The sequence below is a fragment of the Halichoerus grypus genome, chromosome 12, assembly GCF_964656455.1.
Source record: "Halichoerus grypus chromosome 12, mHalGry1.hap1.1, whole genome shotgun sequence".
NCBI classification, from domain to species: domain Eukaryota; kingdom Metazoa; phylum Chordata; class Mammalia; order Carnivora; family Phocidae; genus Halichoerus; species Halichoerus grypus.
In genome coordinates this window covers 39,842,863-39,861,751 of record NC_135723.1, presented here as the reverse complement: position 1 = coordinate 39,861,751, position 18,889 = coordinate 39,842,863, and the positions used below count along the sequence as shown (strand labels likewise).

At 40.8% G+C, this 18,889-nt stretch overlaps 1 protein-coding gene and 1 non-coding gene across 8 annotated transcripts in view; one reads left to right on the top strand and one right to left on the bottom strand.

Annotated features, from left to right (window-relative positions):
* The window catches only part of SLC25A13 (solute carrier family 25 member 13), a 183,626-nt gene that overhangs the window by 68,496 nt on the left and 96,241 nt on the right, over positions 1 to 18,889 (top strand). For 6 of the 7 annotated variants that reach the window (XM_078059285.1, XM_078059286.1, XM_078059287.1 and 3 more), the window contains one exon: positions 2,847 to 2,962. The exons of the other annotated variant lie outside the window; for it this stretch is intronic. In XM_078059285.1, the coding sequence (XP_077915411.1) occupies positions 2,847 to 2,962 (116 nt within the window). The remainder of the gene's footprint in view (positions 1 to 2,846; positions 2,963 to 18,889) is intronic. 7 annotated transcript variants of the gene reach the window in all.
* Positions 11,336 to 11,442, bottom strand: LOC118537356 (U6 spliceosomal RNA). The gene has a single exon (XR_004918092.1). It is a non-coding gene; the product is annotated as a U6 spliceosomal RNA (small nuclear RNA).

Genomic DNA, 18,889 nt, shown 5'->3' with positions numbered 1-18,889 from the left:
TGAGGGCTGTGAGGGAGAATCTGTTCCATGCCTGTCCCCTAGCTTCTGGCGGTTTGCTGGAAATCTCTGGCATTCCTTGGTTTATAGAAGCATCTGATCTCTACCTTTATCTTCACATGGTGTTCTTCCTGTGTGCATATCTGTGTCCAAACTTCCCCTTTTTATGAGGACTCTAGTCATATTGGATTAGGTGCCCACCCTATTCCGGTCTGAGCTCATTTTTACTAATTACGTTTGCAACAACCCTAGTTCCAAGCAGAGGTCATATTCTGAAGTACTGAGGGTTAAGACTTCAACATGAATTTTTTGGGGAGGATGCAGTTCAACTGCTTTCAGCCCTTCTCCCAAGTTCCACACTGGTGCTTTTGGTTTCCTGCTGGACATCATAGTCAGTGTCCCACCAGTACCTCAAATGTAACACAGTCGGAATTGGTCTCACTGTCTCACAAGGCCCTTCTCTCTTTTTCTTTTTCTTTCTTTCTTTTTTTTTTTTTTTCTCTCACTCTGTGTTTGGTGGTCATATCATCATCACACTCAGTTAGCCAGGTTGGATGTTTTGGGCCTTTTCCTGGCCCTCAGTCTCTGACATCCATCTCTACCAAGTTCTGTCATTCCTGCCTCAACTGTTTCTCTAACCTTTCCTCTCTTTTCAGTCCTGGTGCGGTAGCTCTGGCTTAGACCCCTGCTGTGCCTTGCTCTCACACTATCTCCCCATCTTGTCTTTCCTCTGTTAAATTCATCTTCCACACCAATTCCTTTTCTAAGACAAAGATCTGAACCTGATATTTATTAGCGCCCACCCCCCCCCCCCCCAAAGACCTTCAGTGACTTCTCACTGCTTGCAAAGAAGTCAAGATTTTGTAACTTGGCCTTTAAGGTCTTCCACAGGTGGCTGGTATTACAGCTCAAGCCACTCTTCACCCCTCACAACCTATTAGATACAGGGTGGGCAACACCTGCGTCCTTCCCTAAACACAGCACATCCCATATGTTGTCCCTCTGTGTTTCGCTCTGTTCTTTCCTCAGTGTGGAAGGTCCTCTCTCTGCCCTTCACTCTTCTTGCCATCTTCCCATCCCAGCTGGAATTCGGTCTCAGTCAAATGGAAACCAGGACACCTGGGTTTTAGGCCAGAATGCCAGAAACCAGTTGCTTCCCCTTCACATAAGTCATTAACTTCTAGTTTTCTCAAAAGTAAAATGAGGAGGTTGAAGTAGATGATCTCTAAGATCTTCTCAACTTTAAAATTTCTTCTTTAAATGCCACACCTCCATGAAGCATTCCCCAGGTTTGTAGGCAGAACAAATCACTCTTCTTGTGCCCCCTTAACACTTTATGTCTTCTTTTACTTTTGACCCTCAACTCGTGCATTCTGGTGGGCATATATGCACGTGACTACCTCGCACTCCCCCAACAGGCTGTAAGCTCCTCGAGGCCCGCTAAGAATGTTTGACTCAGCTTTGCGTCTCTTCCCATCCTGGTCTCACTTGCACATAGACTCTCAGTGAGACACACTGAGTGGTAGAGAAGATGTTCTGGGCCAACATATTTCTGTAACATATGGTGTTCCTGCTCCCGAATGTTCCCATGCATTTGGAAGGATGTGTTTTGGATGGTGAATGACAGAAATTGTATATTGAACACACCATGGGATTTTCCTTTCTTTGTGATATTATTATGATCAGGTGACATTCTGGGAAACACTTAACTTTGTAACACTTTGTATAAAAATGTGTTCTCTCTATGAGATGCTTAGAAGTAATTAAGTGTTTTGAGAAACATAGGAAAACACTCCTGTTTTCTTCCTCCCTCTATATCCTCCAGAGACTTGGACTTCAGTGTATCATTGAAATATTTGGACATTTAAAATACAGAATACCTCCTTGGAAGTCAAAGCATCTGTGGCCTGTTGTATTGTTCCTAACAACCAGATTTGATTATGTCATGACCTTGCTCAGAAACTTTTCAATCACTCCTTGCTTCCTAGAGAAGAAAAAGTCCCTTTTTTTTGTTTTCATGCCCATCTTTGGTCTTATACTTTTAATCTCATTTCACAGTGTTTTCTTTTATGTGCTCTGCTGCCCAGACAAAATCAGTTCCTCACCATTTCCCTTGTACACGCCCTAGCTTTCTTGCACCTACCTTTCTGCAAGGATCCCCCTGACTAGAGTGCCGGCCTTTCTATGCCCATTACTACATACCTGAATTTCACTCATTTTTCAAGACCCAGCTCGCATTCCATTTCTGCTACAAAGCCGCCTTTGATTTCCTACCAGAATTCTGTTCTCATCATATTGCTCCCTGTCTTAAGATTGTATACTCTTTCTAGTTCTAGACTAGTGTTATCTGCCTTATCAGACTAGAACTTCTTTGGCATCACATTTCATGTCTGTTTGTATTCTACCACCCCTACCAATACTACCCCTAGTTGAGTCCACATGTGGTCGGTAGATCTCAGCAATGAATGAGTCTCTGTGAACCATTTTTACATGGTGTATTAATGAATGACAAAGCTGCTCTATATTACTGCTGCCCAGTCACGTCCTAATTTAAAATACCTGATCTTTAATTCTAGAATCCAGCAATATGCCTGAAACAAAAATGCCACGTTGGCTAAAACAGTTACGTTTGAAATTGTAATTCGAACCTGTCATGTTCTTTAGATTCTGTACATTGCTGTTTCAGTCCACTGTATGTAAAAGGAAATGCTAAGTGTTTATAAATGTTTTTAGGTTTGAACGTAGTTTTTTGACAGCGATGTTTAATTTTTTCCCTAGTGTCTATTTGTGTATGCTTTTATTTTCTGCAAGCTACTGATTTTATGCTTTGTGCTTGTTTTATGTTGCAGATTAATATCCTTTCAAGAGTTCGTAGCATTTGAATCTGTCCTGTGTGCCCCGGATGCTTTGTTCATGGTGGCCTTTCAACTGTTTGACAAAACTGGCAAAGGAGAAGTTACTTTTGGTAAGGGGTGTGAGTATGTGTGCACCTAAGTAAGTGCAGACTTGTGTGAGCTTTTTTTGTGTGTGTGTGTCCCCAGAAATGAAGTGTATGGAGAAACTTTTTAAGGAGTTAAGCATATCCCTTTTAACAAAGATTGTTCTGTGTTTGGGGCTCCAGTTCAAATATCTTTCTATTTGAAAAAATAGATTTCTGGCCCAGTTTTGATACTCTGGTTTAGTTTTAAGGTGAGGGAGGTTGTGCATGACTTTTTCAGAGTCGTAGGTCATGTGAGCTCAGCAGGACTTCTGTTAATTCCCTTCACAACCAGGGGTGCTTCCCACAGGTAGGAGGACGACGTTCATCAACTGCCTAAGACCAGAAGGAACCACCTGTGCCCCCGGTGTTTTCAGTCCTTACCTGGTCCCCACGGAGTAGCTTGAGTGCAAAGGCTCTGCACGAGATAGGAGTTCAGGGTGGCAGCCGCAGAACCTCGGTCTCCCAAGAGGACCCCCTTGGCTGGGTTGTTCTCTCTGCCGTGCCGCCACCTTCTTCATTGTGAAAAGCCAGAACCGGCCTCACAGGGATTAGCTGCAGAGTTGCAGAAAACCCACATGTCTTTTTAAGTACTAGGAGAAAGGAAGTAGCAGGCCAGAAGTAGGTTCTTTATTAAAAATAAGCTGCTTACTGACGTATAAAAAAAGTGTAAAAATAAACTTTTTTATACTGAAGATAGATTTGACGGAAAGTACCACCTTTTCCTTGGACTGTGTGGTATCCAGCGTGTGTTGTTCGTGCACGTGACCCTGCTGGAGATAGCACTGCCCGTGAGGGACTGTGGAGCCCTCCTGGGCTTGTGGGTTGTGGATTCAGGGGGAGTGGCTGAGGGGCCCATTGCAAATGTCTTTATTCATAGTTTCCAGTTCGTTTAGACTTCCTGGGTCTGTCTTACTTGATGGATGGTGAGAAATGTACAGATGGGAGGAGAATACAGATGATATGATAGAGCACCGTCTATTCTGGAATAATTCTGGAACTGGAGAGGGACTTCGCTCCTTCTGGCTCTCGGCCTCTGTTGGGTCTGAGCAAGTTAATCATCCTCTCAGGTCTTCATTTTCCTTATCAGAAATGAAGACAATAGCTACATAAAGTGTAGGTAAGGCAGTATAATGGACTTATGCTAGAAGCCTTCCCTCTTCTGCATCCATTCGTCCGTGTTCCTTTGACATGGCAGTTATTTGAGGCTCGATCAGCTGAGGCAAACACGGACATACGCCTGGTTTTGTTCCGTACAGTCTAGAAGCTCAGATGCATTCCATGAGCACTCCAGTAGAACACTACGTGGATTATTTCATATTTAAACATCCCTAGAGTAACTTTAGTTTTTTCCTTTCCCATCACCCGATTCATCTTAGTATCACTGTAACCACAGCTTTTCCTTGGAACACCAATAAAAAAATGTCCCCGTTGAAATTTTCGAGTGACAAACGAGCAGCCAGCTCATGGTGGCGTTCATTGACCCAGTGGAAGCCAGTTTGATGAATACGGTTCCTGGGGGTTTCCAGAGGAACGCCTGCGCGTCTGAGTGAGTTGGGCAGCCGCGTTCGCTCGCGCTTCCCCTCCTGTAGCACGTGTGCAGGCGGGGGTGCAGGAGCCCCGGGGTGGAGATGGGGGGCGCTGGGGAGTGGCCTGCAGTGTTCTCCTTACGTCCAGCGTGAAGCGGTGGCTGGCCCGGTGGAGGAAAGAAACAGGAGACTGTCCCCCGTGCAGGGAGACGTGCTGTTCCTGGGAGCGGAAGGAAGCAGCAGGTGAAGAAGCAGGTGCAGGAGAGGGGGTCGTCAGGCGCGGGAGGGGGTCATCTGTGAAGTGCCGCAAGCGCAGTAGCAGGACCATTCTGTGCTTCTTACTAGTGCTTTGTTGATGGGCAGATCGGTTCAACCTTCTGAGCCTTCTTTCTTCATCTGTACAGTCAGGGTAATGATAATCTACCTTGCGGGACTGTGTGAGGATTAGAAGATACACTGCATATAAAGGTGCTGTCTGGAGAACAAAGGCCTCTATAAAAATATTACTGAAAGAAAAAACTTGAAAGAGCAAAGGAGGACTTTCTTCTTCTCTCCCCCCCTCCTCTTTTTTTCCTTGTGTTTTGGGAAGCCCTGCACTTCTAACTTGCAGTTTAACTGCTGGCCAGTTAGCCAGTAATTTGCTTACCATCTGTTTTGTGTTGAACATTATCCCATCTCTGAAGGCGTAAGACATTCAAATAAGAAATCATGGTTTCCAAGGAGCTGAAATTCTTATGACAACATCAGTTGCATGTAACTTGTAGAAGAAATGTACACCTCGTCTCCCAGTACCCTGCCCTCCCAGTGTCATAAAGCAGAAACAGGGTATGTCCTATATCCATTTATGATGAGCTGATGGGGTCCTCACCCAGGGGTGAGGGAGTCAAACGATGTAGCCTGGGCTTTTCTGACCTACTCATCCCTATTTGGGATTAAACTAAAAGGGATATGCATACTACAAAGAAGAATCCAAATGACCATCAAATTGCAAATTAATAGTTGACTTAACATTTTTCATAAGGTAGAGTCCCCCAGGAGAGGTGGCTGCTGTGTTTAGTTGGCTTTTACCGAGTAAACAAAATCATACAGGGGATGTGGCAGCCTGAGGAGTATTTCAACAGCAGGTATCTTTAGAAGAGGCTAGCATAAGTATGTTTTCCAGGAAACTTATAATGGGGTTGGAGAACTTTCTTAAAAAATGGAGTTGAGCAGAAAAGAGGACTTACTTAGTCTTAATCTCATAAGCCCGCAGAATTAAAAGCATCCTGATCTGTGACCCGGCGGCCTGTCCCTGTGAGGCTGTTGGAGATGTGCGCAGTGACAGTCCTACCTCTGGTTACATCCTTAGCTCCTTGTAAGCCCTTCACCCAAGAATGACCCTTTTGTATTTCAGAAGGTTGCCTGGGTGTGCATCTCTGGGAGGGGTAAACATGAAGAGGTAAGAGAGAAAGGCCTCCTCTTTTCCCTCCCAGATTGGCTCCGTCAGCTGTGGTCACGAGGAGAGCATTGTGTCTCGGAACAGAGCTTTATCTGGGGCCTTCCCATGGGCTGCAGGCAAGGCAGGAGAGGGGCCTCAGTTCCCCGGACCTCCTGGCCTTCCATTCCATCCAGAGGAGAGCCGTTACCCTCTTGATCTGTACACGTAGTGGATTTCCACCTGGGGGCTTGTTTGAAGCAGGGCCTGACGAAACTCAGTAAGCGCTAGTGTTTGTCAACAAGCCGGCGGTACTCCCGCTCCCACTAACGCTGATTCTGGTACACACCACACAAAAATCGGGTGGCGTGAGGGGCAGATAATCAAGTGTCACATTTCAGGGAGGGCTTGCCCCGTTTCCTCTTAGGCCTTGTTTATGTTTGTCATGTTTTCATGTCTAGATTACTCCTGTGTTTGCTACAATGAAAAGATCTTGATTAGGCCAATTTTGTTCCTTTGATATGAGTTCATTATTTTCACCTGTTTCCTCTGAGAAAAACGTATCTCCAAACGTATCTTTGTTCTCACCATGTTTTCTTGTTTTGATATCTGATATTTATAAGTGCATTTTGAGATGTCAACAGGTGTGTAACAGGGTATCGGTATAAAGAAAATTCTAGTTAACAATTTGCAGTTCTGTATGTGTGGAGAACAAATACTTTGTTCTGTTTTTATTTGCATTTTTAGCCTATTTTATATATGCTAGTGAATTTTTATTTTTAATTTTTGAAGTATTCTTTACATAAACATAGCATACATACAGAAGAATGCACGAATCATAAGTGTACCTCTTGATGAACTTTTGCACAGTGTATATACTGTTTTATCGCCATCCAGATCAGAAGGAGAATAGTGCCAGTGTCCATGGGCCCCTTTCCAGTTATCGTCCCCCAGGCCCAGTGCTAACAGCGGACATTTATCAACATTGACTGGGTTTGCTTGTTTTTAAACTAGATAAAAATGGAGAGATACAGAACGTACCGTTTCACTCTGACTTTTGCTCACATTTTATCTGTGAGATTCAGCCATGTTTATGTTGTATCTGTTTTTACCTTGTTCTTTTTCTTTGTTGTATACGATTCCATTGTATGACTTTATCCTGATTTGTTTATTCATCTTACCATTGGTAGGCATTTGCACACTTCCAGCTTTGGTAGCTGCAAATAATGTGCTTTGAACATTGTTTTATCTATCTTTTGGGATGTGGGTGTGGGGCCATTTCTAGGAGTAGAACTGCTGGGTCATAGAAAATGTGTGTGTTTGGCTTCAATAGATACTGCCAAACAGTTTTCCAGAGTGCTTGAACCAGTGCATTCACACTGTCAGTGTATAAGAGTTCTCGTTATTCCATGCCTTTGCTAACCCTTGGTATTACCAGTCACGTTTATTTCAGTGATACCTCATTATGTCGCTTTAATTTGCATTTTCCTGATTACTAATGGGTTGTGCAACCTTAAAAAAATATTTACTGGCCATTTGCATATCCTCTTTAGTGGTGTGCCGTTTTTCTAGATACAAGGTGTTCGTGGGTTGTATATCTTCACTCTGACTTCCATTTCCCCTCACTTAATAGGGCCCTAAGGAGCACAAGTTCTTAAACTTCACGTAGTACAAATTATCAGCATTTTCTTTTACAGATAGTTCTTTCTGTGTCCCATTTAAGAAATCTTTGCTTACCGAAAGGTCGCAAAGACAATCTCCTCTGTTATCTTTCAGAAGTTTTTTTGTTTTCCTTTCAAATTTAGATTTTCAATCTTTCTAGAACGTGGTTGGATTTTTTGTTTACTTTTGCATGTTGTGAGGGTCAAGGTTCTCCAGACCCCATGGATATCTACTTTCCCAGCACTATTACTGAAAGGATTGCTCTTTGTTTTATTGCTCTGTGCTGGTAACAGTGATCTTAAATCACTGTGGGTCTGTTTCTGAATTCTGTCCTTCTATAATTGTCTGCACCATCGCTATACTCTCTTTAATTACTACAACTTTATAATAAGTCTTGATTTCAGGTGAATTCTCCAACTTTATTATTTTATTTTTTATTTTTTAAAGATTTTATTTATTTATTTGACAGAGATACAGCGAGAGGGGGAACACAAGAAGGGGGAGTGGGAGAGGGAGAAGCAGGCTTCCCGCCAAGCAGGGAGCCCGATGCGGGGCCCGATCCCAGGACCCCGAGATCATGACCTGAGCCGAAGGCGGATGCTTAACGACTGAGCCACCCAGGTGCCCCCCAACTTTATTTTTTAAGGTTATTTTGGAAATACTGTCTTTACAAAAATCCTGCTGAGAGTTTGAATGCTATTGCACTGAATATTTTTAGTGTGTTTACGTATATCTAGATGTGTATAAATTTTTGACTGCCTTAAGGCTTTTTTGAAGTATTTAAAAGCTTATTTATTTATTTATTTTTAAAAAGATTTTATTTCTTTTCGGGGGGAGAGCATGAACAGGGAGGGGCAGAGGGAGAGGGACAAGCAGACTCCCCTCTGAGCGGGGAACCTGATGTGGAACTTGATCCCAGGACCCTGAAATCATGACCTGAGCTGAAGTCAGATGCTTAATCAACTGAGCCACCCAGGCACCCCTAAATAAAAGCTTACTTAGTAATAAATGTTACTCTGCCTGTCCAACACTATTTGGAAAATATAAGTTGGTGGAGACTACAAATTGTGAAAGAGAGAAGATACATGTCTATGTGATTATCATCTAAAGATGTTAGTGTATGTCTGCCATTTTGTAGATAGGTCTGTTGCCAGTAGGAATCAGTGCTAAACCTCTCAGAAGGAAGACAGCAGGAACATGAGCTATATTTTACATCTGAGCTGAAGAGTAGTGTAAATTTTAAAAATATTCATGAATCTTTTAATAGATTTATATTATGTTAATACATTGAATATAATAAATGGAAAGAAACTTTGGAATTCTGTGAACTTGATATTATGAAATTTTGATTAACATAGTAGGAGAGAAGGACATATAAAAGAGGGTAAATCATGGTGGAAAGCAAGCAGGAAAGGATGAGGAAAGGGGAAATGATATTTGCTGATGGTCTAGTCATTTAACCAAAGGAAAGAAATAATAAAGTTACATTATATTAATTATAAATCTCTACACCTTTATGTGAGGAGGTAATTTATAAAAATTTCAGTTTATAATATTTAAGGCTTTATCTCTTTAAAATGTACATTTTTTGAGTATCAACATGATTTTCTTTTCTTTTTTTTTTTTTTTAAAGCATTACTTTTATGCTTGATCAGGGGCAGCAAACTTTTTCTGTAAAGGACCAGATAGTAAATATTTTGAGCTTCATGGGCCTTAGGGTCTCTGACAACTAGTCAACTCTCCTGTTCCCAGAGACAGTATGTAAACAAATGGGTATGGCTGTCTTCCAATAAAAGTTTACTTACAAAAACAGTTGGTGGTTCAGTGGAACATAGTTTTCCAACCTGTCCACCAGAGTATTAACAGGAACATATACAATTTGATGATGTTAATACTAGGGATTAAGACACTTAATAGAATGGGTATGTTCTGGTGATATTTGGGTGATTACAGTGAGCTGTGAAACAAAGAAGGTAATCCTCTTTGCACAATATGGTTTGGTTGGCTTTATTGAGAAAGTGCCTTTTGAGCACAAATTTGAAAGAGGTAGCGGAATTGATCATATAGAGAGATGGAAGTAGGAGAGAGACTGTTCTAGGCAAAAGGAATGGCTGTTGGCTTGGTTCGAAGGCTGGAGTGTACTTGGCATACTTGAGGACTACAAGGAGAACCTTTGTGAACTGAGTGAGTCAGGGAGAGCCTAGTAGGAAAGAAGCTCAGAGAAGTAACAGATCTGATGAAGTAAGACCCTTTAGATCAAGGTTAGATCTTGGACTTTGATGGTAAGTGAATTGGGAAACCATTACAGGATTTTTTTTTTTTTTTAAGCAGAGTGACATGATCTGGTTTATGTTTTAACAGGACCACTCTGGCTGCTGTGTTGAGGATAGACGATAGAAGGAACAGAGTAGAAAGAGAGGGACCATTTAAAAGCTATTGAAGTAATCCAGGTGAATGATCATGGTGGCTTGGACCTGAGTGAGGTTAGGGTTATTTTGAAGAGAAACAAGGTTCTCTGATGGATTGGATGTGGATGGTGAAAGAGGGAGAGGAGGCAAGAATGATTTCAAAGACTTTGGCCAACTGGAAGGTGGAGTTATCAACCAAGATGGGAAGGGCTACAGGCTTGGGGTGGGAGGAAAACAGGAGCTCACTTTTGGATGTGTTAGTTTGATGCCTATTGGATATGTAAATGAGGTTGTCAAAGAGGCACTTGGATATATGAGTGTGGAATTTGGGAGATAGAAATTTGGTAGTTACCGGCAAATAGTGCTTGAAGTCATTTAATTGATAGGGGCAAAAGAATTAGTAAAGATGGGGATAGCTCTTGGATCTGACTATGTTATAAGACTAGAGATCCAGCAGTGAAGATTATAAAATCTTCAGGGGGCTTACATTTTAGGGAGAAAGTAAACAAACAAAAATTATGTCAGGATAGACTGTAATGTAAGTTAAGTGGGTAGGAGGGATAGAGGCTATTTGAGCAGCCCTAGAGGAGTGTCTGCGAACACCCAGGTGATGTATGGGCTGTGAATGACAGGAACTTGGAGCTATGGGGGTCTGGAGGTGGTCATTTGGGAGGTGCTGTAACAGTCTAATGGAGGCCTGGGTTGGACTTGTATCTCTGGACCCACCAGAGAATGAATCATATATGACTTGACTGTGGGGTAAAAGGGGGTCAAAGGAAAGGAAGAAGGACCAGATAGTAGCTACTGAGCTTGTTCTGCTCCAAAGACCTATGGTTTTACATAATCTCTTGAGAGAAGGCAAGTACCTGTCATTTTTTTTTTTGACATGTCAACCAATATGTTTATTTTTTTATTTTTTTAAAATTTTATTATGTTTACATTACATCATTAGTTTTTGATGTAGTGTTCCATGATTCATTGTTTGCATGTAACACCCAGTGCTCCATTCAGTACGTGCCCTCTTTAATACCCATCACCAGGCTAACCCATCCTCCACCTCCCTCCCCTCTAGAAGCCTCAGTTTGTTTCTCAGAGTCCCTAGTCTCTCATGGTTCATCTCCCTCTCTGATTCCCCCCACTTCATTTTTCCCTTCCTACGATCTTCTTTTTTTTTTCTTAACATATAATGTATTATTTGTTTCAGAGGTGCAGGTCTGTGATTCATCAGTCTTACACAATTCACAGCGCTCACCATAGCACATACCCTCCCCAATGTCCATCACCCAGCCACCCCATCCCTCCCACCCCCCACCACTCCAGCAACCCTCAGTTTGTTTCCTGAGATTAAAAAAATATGGAACGCTTCATGAATTTGCGTGTCATCCTTGCACAGGGGCCATGCTAATCTTCTCTGTATTGTTCCAATTTTAGTATATGTGCTGCCAAGGGGAGCACAAGTACCTGTCATTTTTATCTTTAAGTTTATTGATCACTTATTACATACTTGCCTCTGGGCTAAGTGCTTTCTATGTAATTTATTATTGAATCCTCACAACCTGGGAGGTCTTTCCTATAGATTAATTCCCATTTTTCTGATGAGGAAGTGGCCTTGGGGAGGTTAAGGACCTTGCCCACAGTCATGGTTGCTGTGGTACAGACAGGGCAGCAGCCTGATGACAGCCAAGTGTTTGCTGTTTACCATGTCCGCCTGCCTCCCCCTGGGGGTGCTCATGCTCTGTGGGGCGGGCCCTTCCTTCCTAATGAAGATAGGGGCCAACTAATCTGGAGTGGTTTCAGTCTTCATCAGACATGAGGGGGATTTAATCATTTTTCGTGAAGAAGTGAAGAACAATAAGCAAATGAATTAGTTAGGAGATTATATGGCTGTAGCAGGAAGTCGTTACAAGGAAGAACATAGCTGGGTTAGAGTTCTCAGTAGACACAGAAAGTTGCCTCGGCGGCACAATTGTCCGGGTAGTTTGTTGAAATGCGTTTGACATGGTCTCACCAAGGAAGCTTTATCTTTTGACGTGAGCAGAATTCTAAGGAGGGGGGTAGTCATGGAGTGGTAGGGGGTGGGGAAGTGGTCTTTGTATAGGTTGAGGGTGTTAAAGGAAGCCCTTGATTGAAATGTGCAACTTGAGAGCTGTGGGCGCCATGCGATGGAGGAGAGTCCTGAGCTGGAGTTTTTAGTTAATAGGAGAGGCAATTGGGAGTCCCATGGGCTCTTCAGAGGACAGGGACTGGATCCAAATGATGCTTGGAAAAGGTGGATTTTCTTGCATTAATTGGAGTGGGGCACAGCCAGAGGCAGACATGCCTGGGGTCATTGTGTGGGCTTTCCAGGACCTCTGTGAAGCAGGCAGGTGACCACTCTCGTTACGTGAGTAGAGGAAGTGAAGGTGTGGTTAGACACACTGTGAAGGGTGGTTTCCCAAACACTTTGATTTTCCCACGTTTCTTATTTGAGGATGCTGGGAAAGCAAAGCATTTTCCTTATGAATTTTAAGAAAGAGTGTGTTTTGGGAGGGGTAGTAATGAAACTATTAATCTTATGTATCTAATGCACCCACCAGTGATCGGTCTCTTAATGATGCTAATTTAACATGAACTATTCCTACCCTCTGCTAGTTCTTCGGTTGTTGTATCTGCAGTAGGCGACAAGAGCGGCCTAGCTCAATAGTAGTGGACGACCTGAATCTTAATTTTGTCTAGTGAACGTCACAGTTGGACCCCCTGAAAACTCAAAATATATTCTATACCATAGCACTTCCTTAGGCTGAAATTTAAAATTTTTACTTGCATAATGCTGTTACATGTTTTTCTCTTCCTTTAACTTTTTCATTACAGTGAACAAAACTTCATGAACTGTTCTATAATGCAATTTTAAAGTTATCATTCTTAGTATGTGAACATAAGCCCCCAGTTTCATTGCCTGTGTGGTAGTGATGTGCATGGGGGTCTGCAGTTTTTAATTGAACTTCAAAGACAGGAATTCTCAAAAGACAGGACTTCTTGACTCTGGGGTTCTGGGTGAGTGTCAGGGAGTCCATGAATGACCACAGTTGTCAATAATGTTTTGTCTAAATGAGCATTTGCTCTTAGCAGATCTCAAAGAGGTCACTGATCTACCAAAAGATAAGAACTGCTTTTTGTAGAGGGACAGCTGAACGAGTAGACATACATCTTATTTAAGACTTCCCTAGCTGTTAAAAACTTCAGTTGTGAAATAGTGTACACCCTGTGCAACGCTTGGGAAGCTTTGGCTGGCTTGCTGCTTCAGCTCTGTCAGTTGACCTGGAGTCCAAAAAAAAACTAGTCCAGTCTTGCTCTTTTATTGGAAACTGCAGTGGCCTTGCGTCCTTTAATCTTTGCTGTTGAACGATATTGTGAGTTTTGGGTACCTTCGAGTAGTGGTGTTTCCTGTTTCTGTTAGTAAGTGTTGTGTGAAAAAAGGATTTTCCTACTAGATGGTCATAAAGCCTAAAATTTTTAGTTTATTAAAGCTCTGAGAAGTCCTGCAGAAAAAGAAATCTAACTTTGTCAGACTTACTTGAGCAGGACCTTTCTTTTGTGTGTGAGACCTAAACACAATCTACAGAACTAATGAAGCGATCTCTAATGCCCTCTCTAGTTAATTCCCTGACATGGATGGTGGTGTTTGGAGGGGCCCTTTCTGGGTTCACGGTTAGATTTTGTCCAGGAGCACCTGCTGTGATGAAAGTGGAGTTGGCACGCTCTGGGAAACAGGCAGGATAGATGACATGACAAAATATGCGGAAACAGTCTGCTTCAGTCATTTTGACTTGGGTTGCAGAAAGTGATGAGAGTTAAAGTTACGGAAATAAGTTTTGAAGGTATGCACCCAAATTTAATAATACATATAAAAAGCTAGAGGAATGTACGTAGTAGATTAGGAGAGGACAGAACTTTAGCCGTAATTTTTTAAACTTGCTGGGAAGATCATTTATTGTTATCTTTGTTAAAGACACTTGGAAAATGAAATATTCAAAAGATAAGCGAGGGGAAAAATTGGTTAAGAGTTGGAAAGAGCATTATTTGGGGGAGGTTCTGATTTTGGTGTTTCACAAAAATAATGTGTTATTTTGGTGACAGAAACTTACTGCCCTACAGTAGATTTAGTTTATATTACTTTGGGACTCAAGTCCATTTTCTTACACACATTCCAGTAGAGAATGAGAATACTGAATAAGAACAGTGTGTGTCTTGAAAGTAAATAACCTCCACATTGATAAGAATTGTGGCATGCCTGGGTACTGAGTGTCTTGCCTGCGATCCCAGAGACTGTTCAGAAGCTGTTCCAGTTCATTGGGTCAAAAATCCACTATTTACGAAAAGCTAAATGCGGATTTGCACGATTGACCATAATGGCTTCAATTTTGAAAGATAGTGGTATCAGGGAGCACTTCCAGTCGGTGGGATAATTTGAGAATCGTCCATGCTCAAATGGCTAAAATATTGTACTTTTTGCTACTTCATCACTCTATTTTAAAAATGGGGGTGGGGGGGAGAGGATAAAGGCCTGTTGAGAAGGTGGAAGAATGTCAATTGGAGAGTAAATCACAATAACCCTGTGAAGCCACTCCTTAGTTAACAACTGCCTGAAGGTTAACCATTCTTTAGAAGCCTGTCCGTGTGGAGCGGCTGACTGGGGGCTTCTGCCCCTGTTGTTGTGGATGTGTGTGCACGCACGGGTGGGTCAGGTGAAGGGAAAAGAGGACTTGTGAATAGGGTGGAAGGTGTGGAGAACAGAAAGCTAACAGTAAATCCTAAAACTTGGAGCACTGGGAAAATTTGACTATTTTAAACTGTACTGCTCACTTAAAAATAGTAAAATTATACCATTATTCTTTCAGTATGAGGGAGAGATAAAAATACAGTTTTTCTAAATTGGAAAATTTGCTGTAATCTTGCTGCTAATGACTGATTTCTTCCAACAGTTGCAAGGCAGTTTTTGCTCTGATAGGTTGATAAAGGAAACAAAATCAAGAACATATTGGAAGTTCTCAGAGAAAATTACAGTTTAGGTATGTGTTGGGGGTGGATAGTTAGACATTTTAATTGAAATAAAACAGTTTTATACTAATATGGGATCACTGTGGGTGTACATTTGTAGTACATCTGCTCTTGAAACATTTCAGTAGGGTTAAATGTATGTTAATGCTTTTGCAAGAAAATTATTTTTGATCACATCCGTCTAAGGAAACTAGCTTAGGAAATTGGTTTCTTAAACAATATAGATATTATACTTGCATTTAGAGAATGAATTAGGGATTCTGTGTACTGCTTTAAAAATTTCAAAGAGTTCAGATTTTTTGGTTGTGTTCTTCTCTAGTGGTGAGGAAAGTTAACAGTAATTAATACAACACATGATTAAAGCAAACTTACGTACCTGGGGAGTGACCACAGTCTGCTCTATGCCTCCAAACATCGTTTTAAGGCACCTACTTTGGGTATTATGAAAGACTGCTAATGGTTTAGTCTGTCCAACTGAAAACAACTTCTCTAGCGTGTAGATTGAAAATATCTCAGTTGACCTTTCACTGTTGATTTAGATAATGCATATGATGAAGATTAATATCGAGGGCTAGGTATCTGCCAGGCTTTAACCTTTTTTTATTTATTTTTATTTTTGTGAACCAATGTTTATACTGTGATGAGTTAAGCAGTGTAGTAATCTTGAGGATTTATAGATCCATCAGATTTTAGAATAGGAAGGATTCTTATCAATAAGGCAGACCGTGGGTTTTCATTGTCATAGTATGGAGGTGCTCATTACCACTGTGGACCCCCTGGCTCCGTCTCAAGTCTGCTGAATTAAAATCTTAGGGTGTGGGGCTTGGGAATTTGTATTAAACAAGCTCTCCAGGGGAATGTCCTTTTCACTGCAGTTGAACAATAGCTGGTGTAGTTTATGGCTTTCTTTCCTGGATGTGGAAAGAAGCCCAGGGAGGGGGGAAAGTGACTGGTTTTGCAGGAACCACAACTTTGTCTTCTGCACTATGAGAAGGACGATCTTTTTCTAGGGTGCCCATGACCTCATCAGAGTAGTCCCATCCCTTTCTAAGTACAGAATTGGAAGAGGTCCAAATTACCTCTCATTTTTACTTATGCCAACACCACACATATATGACTTCAGTCTCATATTCAGCCCAGCTTGCCTGTGCGTGTGTGCACCGAGTGCGTGTATGCTTATTTTGTGAAAGATACTTATCACCACTATACCTACACGTTCAGAATAATAATAATAAAAAGTTTACGGGGGCTTACAGAGAACTCAGTTTTAATGAGAAGGGCTGCATGTGTGAAGTACTTACTCTCTTTTAATGGCACCCATTTTCCCCCTAGAACTTTCTTGAGCGAGTGTGAATTGTAGCCAGAATACTTCTTTCCTCTTCAGACCCTTAACTGTGATTAATATAAAAAGGCACTTGTCAAAAGGGTTTGAAATGGCAGCCTTGATATTGGAGCATGTGGCTGAAGAGATAGGTCTGCACCCACTCACTCCATTATGTTATTTAACTTACCAATTCAACAATTTGTCTTCTGCTCCCTGCTTAAGAGACGATGGCCATATAAGCTGTTGTTAACCGGATCAGCGGGGTGGGATATTATTTCCCTTAGAGCGAAACCGCAACTTTCTTTGAGGATTTAGCACACGTTAGGAGAGCACCCCGGCGAAGCCGAAGCCGTTCAGAGATGCAGTGCGGGTTGTTCGGCAACTCTCTGTCTCCGAGAGGGATTACTTTGGGGTTTAACGGAAACATCCTTTTCGTGTTTATTGTATTAATGAAACTTTTTAGGATCCATGAGAGAGAGATTATGGTTTAGTGTTTAAAATAATGTAGCTTGATGAACCTTTTTTATTTGAATGGGAAACTCGTTTCCGTTGATTTGCAGCTTCAAAAAGTGAATCTTTTGGAAATTAAAGTGCATTAATTTAGTTATTCTGTATGGAAACAAAAACACAGAAAGTTAAAATTTGCATAAGTGAAGACCTTGATGATTTCAGATTATAGTGTGGTGGAGGTTAAGGAATAAGAGCCCATAGAATCTGTAAAAACAAATTCAGTCTAACCACTTAATGGCATGTGCAAGTAATTTGCCAATTAAATATTTCTAGTATCTGAAAGATCTTCAAAGTAAAGAGTGGAGGTTCTTAATCTTTCTTAATTTCATACTTTCAGAAACATAATAGAAAATTACTAAATTTTTGATCACTTTTCATTCAAAATTTTAATATATGAGCTAAGAGAAGGATGGATTTTAAGTATTTGAGGAAAATTATTGCTTTTTGAGAAATGTGTAAACTATGATACTTCCAAATCACACTGTGCCTGATTTTTTTGGTATCATTTGTAAATATTTGATTCCCAGGTAACAGTTTTCATTATAATTAAGACTTCAGATTTTGGAGTTTTACCATTTTGATGGTCACCTACTATGTTTAGAACATTGTGCTAAGCATACTTAGCTCCAGAACAACGCTCTAAGGTAGATATTTTATTCCCATTTCACAGAGAGAATTGGGTCAGAGTTAGTAATTTGCTTAATGTCACTCATTAGTAAGAGGCAAATCTGACAGTCATAGGTTTTTGAACAAAACAGGATTATTGAGATAAAATTCACCCACTTAAAGTGTATATAATTCAGTGGTTTTTAGTATATTCACAGATTTGTGCAACCATCGCCACAATTTTAGAACATTTTCATCACCCCAAGGACGTGTTTATCATCCCATACCTTAGCAGTCCTCACTCCCCCTCCTGTTTTCTCCTTGTCCCTCCAGTCCTAGGCAACCAGTAATCTATTTTCTGTCTCTGTGTATTTGCTCATTCTGGGCATTTCACATAAATGGAATCATGCAATATTTAGCCCTTACAGACAGGCTTCTTAGTATGTTCTCAGGGTTCATCCATGATCTAGCATTTAACAGTACTCTTTTCCTTTTTATTGATAAATAATATGTTGCTATGGACATACCACATTTTGTTTATCCATCCTTTAGTTAATGGATATTTGGACTTTTCCCCACTTTTTGGCTATTATGAATAATGCTACCATGAACATTTGTGTACAAATTTTTGTGTGAACATATGTTTTCATTTCTCTTGGGTATATACTTAGGGGTGGAATTGTTGGGGCATTTGGTAACTATGTTTAACTTCTTGAAGAACTGCCAAATGATTTTTCAAAGTGACTGCATGGTTTTACATCCCCACCAGCAGCATATGAGGGTTTTGATTTATTAATATCCTCACCAATACTTGTTATTAGTGGTGATGAATCGGTTATCTCCTTGTCGTTTTGGTTTGCATTTTCTTGATGGCTAATGATGTTGAGCACCTTGTATGTGTTTATTGGCCATTTATATGTCTTTTTTGGAGAAATATCTACTCAAATCCTTTTGCCATTTTTAAAATTGGGTAATTTGTCCTTTTATTATTGAGTTACAAGAGTTCTTTATATATTCCAGAGTTCTTTATCAGACACATGATTTGCAGAATTTTTCTACCATTTTGTAGTCTGTCTTTTCACTGTGTTGATGGATAGTAACCTTTGGAGAACAAAAGTTTTAAATTTTGATGAAATCCAATTTATGTATTATTTTCATGTGTTCCCTGTGTCATAATCTAAAAAATCATTCTTAATCTAGAGTCACAGAAATTTATGCCTGTGTTTTCCAGTAAGAACATCACAGTTTTAGCTCTTATACTTAGGTCTTTGCTCTATTTTGAGTGAGTTTTTGTATATGGTGTGAGGTAGGGTTCTAACGTCTTTTTTTTGCATGTTGCAGAACAATTTGTTGAAAAGACTAATCTTTCCATATTGAATTATCTTGTCATTCTTATTGAAAAGCAAGTGACCAAAAGTATGTTTA